Raw genomic sequence first — 16,555 nt, forward strand, 5'->3', positions numbered from 1 at the left:
GCATACAGCTAAAATACCAAAGGAGTGGCTTCGGAAAAACTCCGCGACCGCTCGACAGCCCGAGCCCTGACTTAAACCCAATTGAGCATCCCTGGAGTGATCTGAAAATGGCTTTCCACCAACGTTCACCATCCAACCTGAAAGAACTGGAGAAGATCTGCATGGAGGAATGGAAAATGATCCCCAAATCCAGGTGTGAAAAACATGTTGCATCATTCCCAAAAAGAACTCATGGCTGCTCAAAAGGGTGATTCTACTAAATACTGAGCAGAGGGTCTGCATACTTGTGGCTGTGTGATATTTCAGTTTTTCTTTTTTAATAAATCTGCAAAAATGTCAACAATTCCGTTTTTTTTCTGTCAATATGGGGTGCTGTGTGCACATTAATGTGGAAACAAAATGAACTTAAATTATTTCAGCAAATAGCTGCAATATAACAGAGTGAAAAATTTAAGGGGGTCTGAATACTTTCCGTACCCACTATAAATAAACAAGCCATGAAATGAAGCCTGAAAAAAAAAATTATAATCATCAATAGATATTTGAGTAAACATACTCCAAGCCTTCTTACCTGCTCCTGGGGCGAGTAGCCAGCTGTACAGGTAACCAGCAGCCATGGAGAAATAAAGTACCAAGGCCCTCTGGCTATTGACGGTGTCCAAAATGTGCTCCACTGTTACTGGAGTGTAGGGGTCTGAGTCCTGTTGGCCCGTCTGCCTCTCAACCAAAAGGTCAGCGAAAGCTCGCGTACGCCCTCGCTCTGCCACCGCCAGAGCCTCATCATGGTGGCCTGTAGTGTGCAGACATCGGTGCTCGGAAAAAGATACTGTACATCCAAAACATAGTCTGAAATTTGAAGCTAGGACGGAAACATACCTAGGCTGACGAGGACCCTTTGGAGAGCCTGGTAGCAAGAAGTTTGCAGGTCGAACAGGGAAAGTTTGTAGTCTGTGCTGTGCTGTGCTTCATGTCTGATGGTCTCGAATAGTGCCGAGGCCCGGTAAAGCTGCAACAACGATAGTAATCAAATTAATTCAGACATCATTGTCTTCTTTATTACTTAAGCTATAATATCACATTAACTAAAACTTGTTTTAAGTCATTGGGTGTATTTGATGTTGATGTTGTGTACACAACAAGTTTTCATGACGTTTCAGGACGCATACCTTATCCAAGGCAAAATTCATGTCGTTTCAAGGTCTATTTTAAAATGTACATTCTTATACAAATATGAGCATACTAAAAATTGTGATCCATCAGGCACTTTAAACACTGCCAAGCACTCATAGGAATCTTGAAATTTGGGAGGAGTGAGTTTCTGTCTACCGTAGCCTGTAAATAAAAACAAAATAATGCGTAACTGGTTAAAAAATATTTGTTGCCACTAGGTGGTAGCCTCACACCTACCCGTTCCAGCATGTTCTCCAGCTGTCTGAACAGGGAAGCCACTTGAATTGGTTGATGAATTACCATGCAACCCAAGTGAACATCTCTTCAGTTCTTATTTGAATGGACATGGAAAAGAGCAAACTATTATCCAGGCATTTTAGGAGTGCAGTATTCACACACCGCTTGCTATCCCTGTGCTTATCGGATGATTTTATTTAGTGGTAAATGTCTCATTTAGAAGAGATGATGGGAAGGCATGGTGGAGGAGAGTGTTGCACTTTGCCAAACAGAGCTGGCTAGGAATGGTGATTCATTGAAGCCTTTATGGATTTCCTATTCCTGCGCCAATAGTCATGCTGTAGGATGACAGAAAGCGCTACAGGGCCACTCTCCATCAGTCCCGGACAACACAAAGGCTAAAACACTCTGCTCACACTGCTTGATCACGGTCACACTAGACAAACAGCTGCAGTAAATAAAGGGTTGCAGCTCAAGGTGAAATGATTTGTATCAACACAGTGATTTTAATGAGAGAGAGAGAGAGAGAGGGGGAGAGAGAGAGAGACTCTTATTAGCACACATGCATAGGCTGTAGCTCATGTGGAATATCCCAAGGTCACGCAGCAAAGTCTGTCAGACGGAGCGGAGGGCGGCGATCAGTAGAGTATCTGTTAGCTCTGCCGCGTTATTGCTAGCAGAAGCTGTGAGTCCCTGGGCGATTCCGCTGATAGGGCTGTGGGCTGATTACTGCAGTGCTAGTTCCGTTCGTAAGATTTTGCAGACAATACTTGAAAAGTGAAAGCCATTTCTCAAAGCGTCTCGGCTGGGTGACCATCCCAGATGCGTCGTGTTGTGTGTGTCCACAGTGACCTGGCGGGCTGCGGTCCACACAACGGGGACGCGGATTAAGAATGTCACCGACTCCCAACGTGGCTTTTATCTGACATGTTAAGTAAATGTCAATGTCATACTGAGTCAGGGATGCGAGTTGGCTGCACGTGCTCTTCTCGTCATTTCTGTAAAATACATCCTCCTCCCCTCGGGGAGAGTCCCTCTCTGACAAATTACATCAACGGTAAACAAAATGATTAATCTGCGGAAGAGCACTGAAATTTAGTTAACCATCAATTTATTGATTTTTATTCCACTTCTAACATAATGGATGGAACATTGTTGTACTGATTAAAATTAACACGGGTCAATCTGTGGGTCACAGTGAACAAGAGGTCCGTAACCAATGATTTTACATCTAGAGCGGATGAAGAATGTCAAGTGCTTTCATTCTGCACATATGGTTTATGAATATCAGTTATAAGTCCGGGTCATCGGATTGACTGAGGGTGACATACTCTCAAACGACCACTGAATCTAAATTAGAGAACAATTTATTCTGGCATATATTATAACTGTTGCGGTAGATACAGAATTGATTGCACTCAACGTCGATCAGCATCCTTTTTGAGGCTAATACAGAGCTGTTCCAAATTTAAACCAATGAGCCAATTTAGCTGACCATAAAAATCTGATACCTGGGAATCATCAGATAATTGGAAAAAAAAGTCAGATCTCTTGCGTTAAGATGGACTTCGGAAATGTGATAATAGAGAGACTCCTGGTTTCCATGGTTTCAGTCCACTATCATATTTTTTTTACTTGCTCAACACCAACTATTACTTTAAACCTTGAAAAATATTAAAATACAATGCATGGATATGACACCAAGTATAGTGTGGTGACCGTTCCCCGTACTGTACCCGTTCAAGCTGTTACTTGGTATATACCGTAAGTTGTTTTCTTTGTTTTCCAGGACATTCCAAATGGTTGTAGTAGCTATGGCAAATATTTGTGCGATGGCTCTGATTGAGTTTCAATTTTCATTCAGCTTCAAAATTGCTTATTTTCCATAGACAGCGCTCCGGTTTTCATGTTGGTTAAAAAAAAAAAAAAAAAAAGAAGAAGACAAATGTCTTTACAGGCAAAACCCAAAATCTGAAACTCAGCACAGAAATTTTGGGCAATTTATTGTTTGAAAAAACAATGTAATAGAATAAATGCACATTTAAAAACACCTGTTGGCAACATGTTCTAATATGTTTGCTTCAGGGAAAAAAATGGGTGGGTATCTTCTAAATTGTGTCATCAGACGCAGAATACCTGGAAATAAAAGCGGCAATGTTGCTCTCTTGTACCGTATTCTTTCTTTCTTTTGTCATAGCCAAACATTTTCGGTCGACGTTAAAAATAATAGAACTGGTCCCAGTGCTACTACATTTGTAAAAGGAAAAGTACATTTTAGTAATACTTGTATAATATATAATACTAATATATTGATGTGCAGATGTGGTTTAAGTGCCTTGCTTTAAGGCACAACAGTAGTGCTCAGAGAGTGAACAAGACTTCTTTTTTTTTAACATCCATTGCAGGCTTACAGAATAAGCCAATGCTACTCTTATTTGTTATTTAAAACAAAAATGGAAAAGAACACGGAGCTTCAGAAACAGATCTGACTGTTGATCCCATTGGTTTGCAAAAAGATGTGACAGTTTGTCCAATCATGTTGCAGCTGCTCGTCAGATAAATACACTCGGGCAAAGCATTGAATCGACGACACTGTCGAAAAACTTGGGGTGGCCTTTCCACTGCGAAGCAAACACATGTAAGGAAATGTGTTGCTAGGATAATATTTGCTTTAATTGAATACAAACTCCTCAATATGACTCAAGAACACTTAGCCTCTAGTCTCTACTTTGCTTTGGTCTTTGACAAAATTGAAAACAGCCACACTGCATCTACTAAAACATCTATTTGGAACACATAGATGTACATATTTTTGAGTATTGTGATAAAAATGATTCGGAGTAGACAGATTTAGAAAATGAAAGCAGCTCAATAACATCCCTACAGACAAATATGAAAAACAAAATCAAATCAAATAAAACTGTGGTGTGTACACAGACTGCAGCAAGAGATGGCAGGTGGGCAGTGGGTTGAACAGAGGAGTATGCCTGATGTATGTATGTGTGAATGTGTGAAGTGGAGGTTTGGGACTGCAACAATACACACAGACTGAAAAGTAGTCTTCAGACATGTGTCTCCTGAGATGACAGCGTTTACCAACTCAACACACTCCACAGCATATTGCCATTAGATATCTGTAAAGAAGCCAATGTTTTTCCTCAACTTTTTTCTCCCGTTTGGATTCTTAACCCACCAGGAGGGCATGACTGACCACTCACATTCCAAGCTTCATCTTTGAATATCTATAACATCATCTCATTTGCAACTTTGGCCAGATGTGCCATATATATGCTATGCTTGGCGCAGTTCATATTCAGTAAATTAAAGGAAATTCACCTGATGTTGGGCCTCCTCCAGATTCCCACTGGCCCACAGAGACAGCCCCAGACGATGGCGGATCTTCGCCTCCTCCTCACGCCGAGCCAACTGCTCTGCGAGCCGCAGGCCTGCCAGAAAGGGGAGGAAACGTGAGCGAACCAGTGTCAGAGGAGGCAGAGTCAAAATTATTCAGAACAGGCGGACTCGTTCGGAGGAACAGATGTAAGCGTGGCGTGGCGCTGATGTTCTGCCCGTGAACAGGTTTAAATATTTGGCCTCGGTTTTAAGCTGCAACTCACACTGGGACGAGCACTTTCAAAGACACACAATCACAGTGAGGGAGGCTTTTGGCCAATCAATGCTGAGGATCAACTGACTAAGCAAACACAAACATACACCTAATGCTTTAACAACAAGGCTTGATCATTTCAATGATCAAGTCTACAAATGTTTACAAAACATCGATATCTAATAATGGACCTTAAAGATAGAGTTTGCAGTTTAAAAACAACAACACTTTTCTGTAGTAGAAAATGATTCAAATTATCTTTTGAAAACTTACCCCTCTCTGACCCCATCCAATGCCGATAGTAACATTTTTACTATTATTTTACTACTGACTGAAAGGGGGGCCATATTCAAACATTGCTTGCTGTTTGAAAACTGTATATTGCCCCTTGAAGCAAAGTGTACCACTTTTTGATTAGTGTAAAGGGTTTATAAATAAGCTAATACTAAAGACTCGTACAGACGTAAAGATTTTTCCACTCTTAAAAGATTTTTTTTTTTATCTTTTAAGCGTTTTTTTTACTCCACACGTAAAGATAAAAAAAAATGGCTGTTCAAAAGTTTTGGTTGTTGGGTGTGTGGTGTGCGCCTAGAATCTCAACACAGCGCACCACACACAAAAAAAGTCTGTTGCACTGCCGAGCTAGAAATCTCGCGTGGGTCAAACGTGATCTCACAAAACCAAAGAAGAAGAAACACTTCCGGATACGCACCGATGTTTCCCAAGTGTTCCCGAAGATTGCCAGAACCGAAAGCCTTGTAAAATGGCGATGCTCTAAAAAAACTACTTGCTTAGGAAAATACTTCTTGTCGTCTGTGGAACACACTTTTATACATAAAACGACATTAGGTAAGATATTTTTGTTTTCATTAACGGTCGTATTTGTCAGTCTTGGACACTTCTTTGACTGCCTATATTCTTTATCCACGTCACCATTCTCGGCGTCCTGACTCAGGAGAAGTTAGCCCACATATGAAGAGTTTTGCTCGTAAATATTCAACAAATTCATTATTTAAGATGCTCGTAAATATTCAACAAATTCATTATTTAAGACTGTCGGCCCCGACTTGTTTCAGACCTTAAAATCGAGAAGAATCCACTTTGAACACACATCAGACCTAAGCACAATCTTATAGGATAATCTTATAAGAGTTCAAATTGTCTGGCGTTTGACGTGCTTGGTCGGGAACAGGCAGAATCGGCACAAAAAAATAGGCCGATTGTCTTTATGTGATGCTTAAGATTGCATCTATTTGCTAAGATCAAACTACTTTGACAGTTTTTCGCCATCTAAGTTAAAGACATTCTAATCCTCATAATTTGATACTACCATTCATAGAAATCTAAAGAGTGGAACTAAAGGGAGACACATCATTTGTGAAGCAGTAGATCACTCTTACAGTTAATGATTCAAAGCAGTTTATTAGGTCTTAATAAACTGTTAAAACTCATCAGTGATCAATTTTTAACTCCTTCGTAAGGCCACCGTTATTGTAAAGTGGTACTGTCTGTGATATTTTGTGAGAACTTGTAAAGCTAAGGGCTCCATGTAAATGTGAGTCTGTGCACGGCGTGCAAGGTGACTGTGCGTAATAATGAGCTGTGATAGATCACCTGCAAGTCCGCAGTTTGCCTTTCACTTCCAGTCCCTCAAGCACTCATGCGTATGTCTCATCTTTGCATGTGTCCGTAGCCTGCCTGCCGGGTACTCGGTCCCAATTACTGAGTAGGAAACGCTGCCCAACTGAGAACAATGACGGGTGGTGGAAAGTGGGTTGAGAGAAATAAAAAGACCAGCTGCTGGCACGCACATCAGCCACAAGGTGTTAAACGTACGGCAAACAGTCATTTGAATGCAATAAGCTAATGCTTAGAGGAAGTCACTTAAATGCACTTCGAAGTGGATTTCCTGGGCTCGCTTGTGTGATGGCCGAGTCCAGACATGCTTTTGGTCAGCGCGAGTAGAAAATGAGCCAAGCCACGCTCGTTGTACTGTGTTTTCCCGGCAATACTGGAAAACGGTATGTGGCCGGAGAAGATAAGCCAAGAACAGAGAGAGCATGACCTGAAACTCTCCCACAAACCTCAGCAACACAGCACGCAACCGTGGACTTCATGGCTCCTCCACGGCCACGCCGCCCGGCACTCTTTGAAGCTTGATACAGTCCACCAACAATCCTCTACCCCCACTCCCCTTATCTTTCCGCGCACCCTCCCTCCGTCGCCACGCCCGCCTTCTTTCCCCTCTGCGTCAGCTGTGCTCTTCTTTCTCTCCACTGCCACTACTCATTTTCTCATCTCTGTGCCTTCCCTCTACCTGTTTCATCTCGACACTGGCGGCGGTGCTCACAGCGCCGCGGCACTGTTTAGGGCTCATTAGGCACTGCAACAACAGAAAGGAAACAGATCTAAATTATCCTCTTCATTCTCTGACAGCCTCACCCCTCATTCATCCCAACTGTAGCGCTGAGCCTTTCATCTGCCTAGACACACACACGCACGCACGCACGCATAAAGCCATTCCTTTTCTGAGCTGCTCTGTTAAAGTTTTTTTTTATGATCAAGCCAGAATGTCAACCACCTCCATGTTTTCTTTATTCTCCACTTGACAGGGAAATAATACATGTGAATTATGACTCATGCCCATCTCTGATTGGCCTCTCTGCCCGCCTGACATCTTCTTTCTTTTCTCTTACGCTCAGTGTCTCTCTCTGACTTCCAAACGCTCTTGTTCCCTCTGTTCTCCTTCTCTGTATCACTCAGTGTCTGTCACTGTCACTAAGGGTGCCTTGGGTGCGCCCCGCAGGCGCAGTCACGTAACGGTGGCTGACACCAAGATGCGGCTGTGGCTGGCTACCCCCGTTGAGAAACTGCAGAACACGTTAAAGACGGCTTGACAGAACAATGAGAGAAGTTCCGCAGCCCCCAAGGACCACACACCCACACACCTCCGCCTTTAGACAGCTTTTATGTGCACATATTGGATATCCATGCATGCAGAATAGGCCACTCAATCTCATGCAACACAAATGTATGAAAGTTCAATCAAGAACCTGTGGAGTGGCACTATACTGTAGAATGTGCACACAGATTACACTGTGGTATAAATCAACTAGAGTTTTAAATGTAAAAGGACTGCTTCCATAGGAAAAAATATATCTAATTAATTCCAAAATATTATCCATCATTCCTGCACTGTACATAAACAATTACACAGCAGTGATGGCTTTTAATTGGGTGAATTTATGCTCCAGTTGACTTTTAAAGAAATGTGCTACAGGGCAACATTATTGTTCGATTATTTGTTGTTGTATTAATGAAGCATGGAGAAACTGTGGCACGTCCATTAGTCGCTTCAATGATGGTATTGACACTCTTAATTGTTGAGCGTTTGCATCCTTGTATGAAACAACATTTTTATATTATTGGTTGGAATATTTTTGCTCTGCAGCTTTATAATATATGGACGACATTATCGGTACTCCTGGAGCCTCACTTATCAACGTTGCTTATGCACAAAACAGGGCCTGAAAGATATGTATGCAACTTCCTGCACAAATTATGTGACCTATCAAAATAAACTCTGATCCATGCGTACGCACATTTTGGACACATTTGAGGTTAAGTGAAGAAAGATAAAATATTCATGCCTCTCACTCGTCCACTTTCACTTAATGCTAATCATTGATTCTATGTACGGATTTTGCATTTGGTGTACAACTTTATGTTGTTAATGTTTTGTCTTCCCTTTTTTTAAAGTTGCTGCTCATGTCTTTTGAAGTGTTCATATTGGTGTTGTGTGCAACGAGGAAACAAAGGGCACAGACCACTTCTTTTTTTGAATCATTGCGTTTTCACGTTGCATTTTGATTGCAATTAAAGACTGAAAAGTGTTTTTCCGGCTGCGTCTGGATGACGCTTCGACATGTCGATGTCGCCCCTCCATTTGTAACATTACGCCAGCAACATTTGTACCGATGATGGATGACATTAGTGTGACCCTTCGACTGGCCCCACGAGTGTTTTCCAACCAGGCCTAATTAGTATGTCTTCCATTGACATGACTGATCTGCATCACTGCAAAACAGTGAGTGAATATCACATACCGATGTACCCAAACTGACTTAGGAGGGTACATGGTGCCAACAGTGTTTGCTCTAGTTTAAATCTTTCCTTCCAATTGATCTTTTTTTGGAAACAAACAAAAAGTATACTGTAGGGTGAAGCTTGAAACTACCAGTAGGAGTAGGCTAAAAATGCACACACACACACACACACACACACACACAAACCCCAGACTTTTCGGTCTGGGCAGAAATAATTGGCTATCAAGTGTCGTGAAGGCAGAGTTGGTTTTCAAGCCAGACTGAGGAACAATATGAGGACAGCGCAGGGGACAGCAGGAGGACAGAATGGAGACAGAACGGGCTGTCGCCTTTGTCTTCATTAATGTTCAACAAGCAGTGTCTGCAGAGGGTGTATGGTCTTCCTTAGACGCAGATAATAGAAATAATGCCGATGGAGGGCAGATAGAGGAGATGGATTTTCTTTTCCTTGCATTGACTCCCCGCAGGGTGAGATATGACTCACCACACATTGGAGCTACAATTTTCCCGGATTCAAACAGGGTTTGGGCTATAAAACAGCAGGTGTGCCTGAGCAAGGGGTCTGTTAATAGTCATGTGCAAAGCTGGCGGAGTGGATATTTAGCACACATAAATGGGGGACTACAACCTATCACATCTGCACTGACTGAGATAATCAATTTTTGAGAGGCCAAGATGGGGGTTTTCTTTTCATTATAATCTGACACATGAAATGTGCCACTGTGTGAAAAGACCTTTTGGCAACTCGCTGCAAAGAACTCTGCGGAAAGTAGGTAGAGAGGTAGGTAGAACAGCCGGCGGTAAACAGGAAAAAGGCTTTGGCACGTAGCCACATTGGTTTGCGCAGACACAAATACTCAATACGTATACAGCAAGCGAGACAAGGGGAGATGCAGAAAACGCACCCTGAATCCCCAGTGCACTTATAAGCACAAGCACACATACAGAGCCACACAAATGTGCATATCCTAATAAAAATGTAGCAGAGGCTTAGCAGCAAATAGGCAGTGAATTTCATATTCATGAATTCACAAACTGTAAGCCTATCAGCTCAGGCAACAAAGGCAATGCTCATTGCTGTTCCCGCTGCCTCACTCACCTTCCTGCAGGTACATGACAGCTTGCGAATAGTTCTGCAGCGCGTGGTGTGTTCTCCCCAGGCTGCCGTAGGCTAGCGTCTTGGCAGCCAAGTCATTAGTCTGAGCTGCCACACTTAGGTGCTGCTCTTGGAACACAACTGCCCTCTCGTAGTTTCCCAGAGACTCGTAGGTAAGGCCCAGGTTCCCGTAGGCACGCGCCTGGCGTGCAGAGCTTCCAGCTTCCTCCGCGATCTCGAGGTCACTCTGGTGGCATCGCAGCGCTGTCTCATATTCTCCCATCGTTTGGTATACAACGCCTAGACCGCAGCTGGCGTCGCCCTCCAGAAGTCGATCCTGGGTGTCACGCGCAATGACCAGTTGACGCTCCAGACAAGAGATGGCCTGTTCATAATTGCCTAACTGGCTGTGGAGCGTGCCCAGTTCACCGTAGGCCTGAGCCTTGACGCCACACTCTCCCAGCTCGTGAGCCACCACGAGCCGCTTCTCAAAGCACACCAGCGACTGTTGGAGGTTTCCCATGGCCCTAACGACAGAAACAGAAAGTCTCAGAAAGAGGCGCACTATAACATTGCAAAACACAACCACAATAATCAACATGTTACATAATACAAATACACTCAGGTGTTGAAAATTAAATGTCTAAAGACTGGTTTACTTTTGAAGACCCTTGCGTAACAGAAAAAAATTCAGCAGAAACTTGATATTTGTGAGCCTGGACATGAACTTCAGAATAGCGCTGTGTTTGACATCTTCGAACATGAGATGGCGCATTGTTTGTCTCGCCTGTATCTGTGTACAGGGGTGTAGTTCTCCCATTCTAAACCTTTAATTGTCTTTCACGCTCTTACAGTCTCAGGGATATCAACAATTGCTGAATGCCAGTTCAAAAGGGTATGGGTAGGTATGAGAATGAAATGAATGTTGCGTGACAACATAAATACTGAAAATAATGAAAAGTGCCAGAAGATGAGAGGGCTTTGTGAGTGACGACTTTTAATTCCCTCTGAACTTGTGCAAGTCTAATACCGCCATGTGTGATTGCAATGGCGCTGACAACGTACACAAAGAAAATTATTCGCTAGATGAGGACTCCAGAGCAAGCCTTTTTGCAAATATATTCTCATTGTAGACTCATTGGTTGCTAGCATTTCTTTGAAAAGAAAAGCAAAGGTTCTCAGCGGACTCTTTGAAGTCAGTGAGGTTCCTTCTGTTTCTGACATCGGTGTGTCAAAACCTCTTAACTTGCAGATAAGATCAGCGCCGCTAATGCTGCTGAGACAGCTTGCACTCGTCTAGCACAACAGCTTTGCTAAGGGGATCTCTAAACAAAATAATATGCAAAGAATGATTATGATTATTAGATCTAGCCAGTAAATCCAATTATCTGCAGGGGAAACTGAAAAAATGATGCAACCCTCAAAAGTTATGGTTGTCCATTTCTTTATTTATCTGTTTGTTATGTTCTACAATTTTGGCTTGTACTATATTGCTTTTTTCATGATTGCTACATATGTGTGGAACCCGGTAGACCTTATGAGCAGTTGTAACACATCTGAGATGCATAAATCGAGTGTACGTACTGCACATACAGTATCTTGCGAGCGCAACTTAGTAAGTACGAATATCACGTAGAAATAAAACATTCTTGTCGTCTCCCGTTTTCTGTACAAATAATTCCCCAGGATGTTGTCAAAGTATTTTAATGATGTTCCACTCATTCTTTGGGGGGAAAAAAAGAAAATCAAGATGTTTTTTGTTTCTTTTTTAAATTTCCAAACATTTTTCCATTGAAGCGCTCACCTGTGTCCATTCCCCAAGCCTCTGTAGGCCTTCTCCTGATCCTGCATACGGTTGAGACTCTGCGCTACTGACAAATACTGGTCGTAGTACTTGATGGCTTCCTCAAAGTCACCAAGCGCCTCATAACAGTCCCCGAGGTTTCCGTAGGCCCTGCCCCTGTCCATTACGGCCTCGTTGCCACTTAGCTGCTGTAAAGTAGCAAGCTGCTGCTCCAGGTACCCAATGGCTTCCTCCATCACCCCAACATTCATTTTTGTTATGCCCATATTTCCATACACCTGTGCCTCCACAACAGGATCCTTCAGCCTCTGCCCGAGTTCCAACTGCTCTTCATAGCTCTTGAAGGCCATGGCGTACTTCCCCAAGGCCATGTAGACTGCTGCCAAGTGTCCGTGAGCTTTGCACTCTCCAGACATGTCCCCAAGCTCTTGGTAGACCTCCAGCTCTTGAGTGTGGTAGCCGAGAGCTTTATCATATTTATGCACGAGTCTGTAAGTGGCCCCGAGGGCAGCGTAGGCACAAGCCTCCATCCTACGCTCCTTCACCTGAAAACAGACACCAAAAAAAAAAAAAAAAACATGATCACCATCACAATTACCCTGAAAGCATTTTCGGAATTATTTGAGAATGTACAAAAAATGTGTGTTATTCAATACCTGATGAGCTAAGGCCAACTGCTGCTCATAAAACTGAATGGCTCCAGCCACGTCTTTTTTGCAGACAAATATGTCCCCCAGGTTGCCGAGAGCTCGGAAGCGAGCCTGAGAATTGTTCAGGGATTGGGCAAGCGACAACAGATATTTCTGACACTCCTCTGCTTTAGCAAAGTCTCCCAGGGCCTTGAAAGCCAAACCCAGATTACAGTAGGCCTTGGCTTGACTTAGTTTGTCATGAAGGTCCTTGGCCAAAGCGAGGTCCTGCTCGTAGTATTTGACAGCATCCTGGTAGTTGCCCAAGCAGTAGTGTGCATAGCCCAAATTGTGGCAAACTTTTCCTTCACTTTCCATGTCTTGGAGGTCAGGGGACAGGCGAAGGTACTGCTCATAATAGGGCACCGCCTGAGGGAATTCTCCACGAGAGCAGTGAAAGTTGCCAAGGTTACCCAGGGCTCGTGCCTCGCTCTGGACATCTCTGAGCTCGCGAGCAATGTTGAGATGGTTCTGGTAATGCTGCAAAGCCCGGTCATGGGCTCCCAATGATTGGTAAGCCACGGCCAAATTGCCGTGAGTGGATGCCTGTGAGGCCCGGTCATTGACCTCCATGGAGATCTGCAGCTCCTGACGGTGGTAGCGAACGGCCTGGTCAAAGGCTCCTAGGGCATTGTAGGCATTGCCCATGTTTCCATAAGCCCGCCCCTGTGCGGCATAGTCGTTGAGCTCCTGAGCAATGGCCAGGTGTGTTTTGTGGAGTTTGAGTGCAGTCTCATAGTCTCCTTTCATCTGGTGAATAATGCCTGTGAAGACAGAATATTAACTTTAAAGACTCCAAAGGGGTAACATTGCAGAAGAGAAAATGCAAGTGCCTTCCTTGTCAGCAAGGACAAAAAAAGCCATTTGGTTGCAAAATATGCGCTCACAGAGCCATCTGTTCTCCGCTTACACTACACACTTCCACACAATTATAGTCATTATAAATGTAGTGCAAACAAACGCTGTCTTTTGTGTCTTTATAGGATTTTTTTTTTTTTTTTTTTAAATCAACAGTGTTTCATTCTGAGTTTGAGATGATTCTGATGAACAATCTAAGAGCGTGTGAAGTTGATGGGAAGCTCAGCAAACAAATTTGGATTTAGATAAGTATGGAGAAACAAAAAATAATCGAGAAGCTGGTGCCGGATGTATTATCTCTGATAAAATATGATCCTATGAAAAATAACAGTCATCTGCAGTAACCAAACACACACACACACAGACACACACATTCCCCCGAGATCCACTAGGCTATACACAACAACAATCTCAGAGGATTGTAAAAAGACATCACAGAATATCTAATGAAGCTGGGCTCCTCTTCTGTGACACTTGCCTTTCACTGTCATTGTCAACCAGCATTCAGTGATAGTACACAGCACTAGTAGCATTGATACCGCATAATGTGATAGAGAAATTCTGCAGGAGAGGGAAGACAGCTGCACAACAAATGCTTTTGCGCCACCATGCTGCTTGACCATCATGGCTGAGTTATATCAGCATGGAGGCAGGCTAACAGGCTACTACAAAGAGAGTGCAGCCACCAACTGGTTTCCAGAGATCGAAATCATTTGGAAACGGGTGGGGGGGATGAGCAATGGAAAGGGGCTTAGCATTTTGTGGTGACTATGACGGTGCCACTGGGATTATCTTGTGTGTTTTCACATTTATTTCATCATAACCCTGCTATATTAGGGATCTCAACACAGGCTACACAAGCACTCCCTGGTTTGACATTTTGCAATTAAAGTATGGAGATACAGAAACACATTATACATTTTTTATAGTTTGGCAGACCCATGAGTCTGAAATTACATTCATCGTAATACTAAAGTTTTAACAATAGCCATCCAATATTATGTCAAGAGGAAAACAGCACAAATGCATAAGTAAAAAAATATCCTCAGCATGCACGAGTTCTACAAATCAGACAAGAAGTTCTTTTTCTGCTTGTTTTCAATTTGAAGTGATACAACCTGATCTAACCTTGGTAATGTGTTCTTAAAACCCAAGGAATATCTTTAAAAAAAACAAATAAATGAAGAGGGAAGAGAGAATGACAAAAAATGAGACAATTCAACTGCAAAAAGCAAAAAAAATCATTTACAAGGAAAAGCTAAATCGCTACGCTGCTTTGAGCAGTGTGTAGTATATATTTATTTAAAGTGTGTTTTTTTTTGTGCGTGTGTTTTTTTGTGTGCCATTTCTTAGTTCTCACACCCGCCTGAAGATAGCTGGGATAGGCTCCAGCACACCTGCAACCCTTGTGAGGATAAAGTGGTACAGAAAATGGATGGATGGATGGATGGATAGTTCTCACACCTTAAATAATCCCCTCCGTTTTGCCTGTTATGCATGTTAAGATTCACTGTGCAGGCAGCTTGGAGGAGCACTGACAGCCGTCAAAGTCACTCCCAAGGTTAGGGTGTCCTCAACACGGAGTGAACGAACTGAGAATATCATGCCTCCCGGTGCATTACCAGCAAAAATGCTCCATGCAGCAGGGTGAAAACGAATTAGGTACGCAGCAATGGAGAATGGGGTTGAGGAGACTGTCATGGCAGACGCAGGGGTGTAGCCCCCCCACATAAGTAAGGGGATTACAGTAAATAAAACCATACCTCTACCAGGCACTGCCCTCGCAGTATGCTGTCAAAATCAATATGATGGCTTTATAACATCTTCGTATTAAATTAATCCTCAACAATATTGGCAAACCAGTGTGTATGATAATAGCATATTTGGCCATAATACAAAATGATCTATAGTACGTAGTAGTTTGGTTCTTCCACATTGCTTTACAGTTTGAGTAAAAACAGGTTAAACAAAAAGTACATCAACGATTCTATATGCCACCCAATCCGTTCTGAGCCCTATACATTCTTCCGAATGCAGAGACAATGTGTTGTCACTTTTTATTACACAGCTGGCTGTAGATCGAGGAAAACACTGCAATGACGACTTTGAGGGATGGTGCCGCGTTTTCGGAGCGAATCGCTGTGTTTTTCTTTCAGCTGCTATCGACGTCCACGGCCTACAGTGCGTTAAGAGGATTTTAAACAATGCTGCTGCCACTTGGTAACTGCAAGCATTATATCGGGGGGGTGGGGGGGTGGGGGGGGGGGGTGGTTAAGTAGAGGCTGTGTGGGGCTCAACACAGACAGTGTAACCAAAAGGCGGTGGATGAAAATGAAAGGTTTGAGAACCACTGATACGAGGGATTCGGCAGAAACATTTCATCATTTATTTACATTTGAAAGCAGGGTGCAGGAATGGTGGCAGTGGTGGTGCTTATTGTCAGTCAGTGCTTATTGTCAGAAAATGCCACATATTTTATCCAGTTAGCTCAAGCTGTTATAAATAACAAAAGCATACATTGTTTCCCCAATAATTTACACTTATCAGGAGGGAGGCCTTCACCTCTGAAGGAATACTAGTGTACTGTATGTAGTGACCTGTGGGGGGAGGTAGTGAGCTGAGGAGGACACAAGAGCCTGCGCAGGTCTGCAAAATAAAGGAAGGGGTGGAGTTGTGTTCTGGTCTTAAGCCACCAAATCCTGGGAGTCTCAGAGAGAAACATCTCCTACAGTCTGACTCACAGAGAAACTGCAAGGACGGAGATTTGAAAAAAGGACGGCTACAGTTAGGTGGACGCATGCTGATTGGGCGTTCGGTCGGCAACCAACTCCGCCTACAGCACCCGTTGAGCTGAAAACCCACCTAAACAACGGTCACAGGACTTTCCGCAAGCCTGACACGGGACTTGGAATGAACTGCATTGAGACGGATCAAAGATCATTCGGAATGTGCTGAAAAAGTGCATACGTCGTCAATTCAAAAGTAATT

At 43.2% G+C, this 16,555-nt stretch overlaps 1 protein-coding gene across 5 annotated transcripts in view; it reads right to left on the reverse strand.

The window, feature by feature from the left end:
- Positions 1-16,555, reverse strand: part of LOC133475555 (tetratricopeptide repeat protein 28-like) — a 177,283-nt gene that overhangs the window by 15,578 nt on the left and 145,150 nt on the right. For all 5 annotated transcript variants that reach the window (XM_061768556.1, XM_061768555.1, XM_061768554.1 and 2 more), the window contains 6 exons: positions 12,677-13,473; positions 12,021-12,565; positions 10,220-10,743; positions 4,744-4,853; positions 877-1,006; positions 572-790 (listed from right to left, as the gene is read on the reverse strand). In XM_061768556.1, coding sequence (XP_061624540.1) covers positions 572-790; positions 877-1,006; positions 4,744-4,853; positions 10,220-10,743; positions 12,021-12,565; positions 12,677-13,473 — 2,325 coding nt within the window. The remainder of the gene's footprint in view (positions 1-571; positions 791-876; positions 1,007-4,743; positions 4,854-10,219; positions 10,744-12,020; positions 12,566-12,676; positions 13,474-16,555) is intronic.

The sequence above is a fragment of the Phyllopteryx taeniolatus genome, chromosome 3 (assembly GCF_024500385.1).
Source record: "Phyllopteryx taeniolatus isolate TA_2022b chromosome 3, UOR_Ptae_1.2, whole genome shotgun sequence".
NCBI lineage: Eukaryota > Metazoa > Chordata > Actinopteri > Syngnathiformes > Syngnathidae > Phyllopteryx > Phyllopteryx taeniolatus.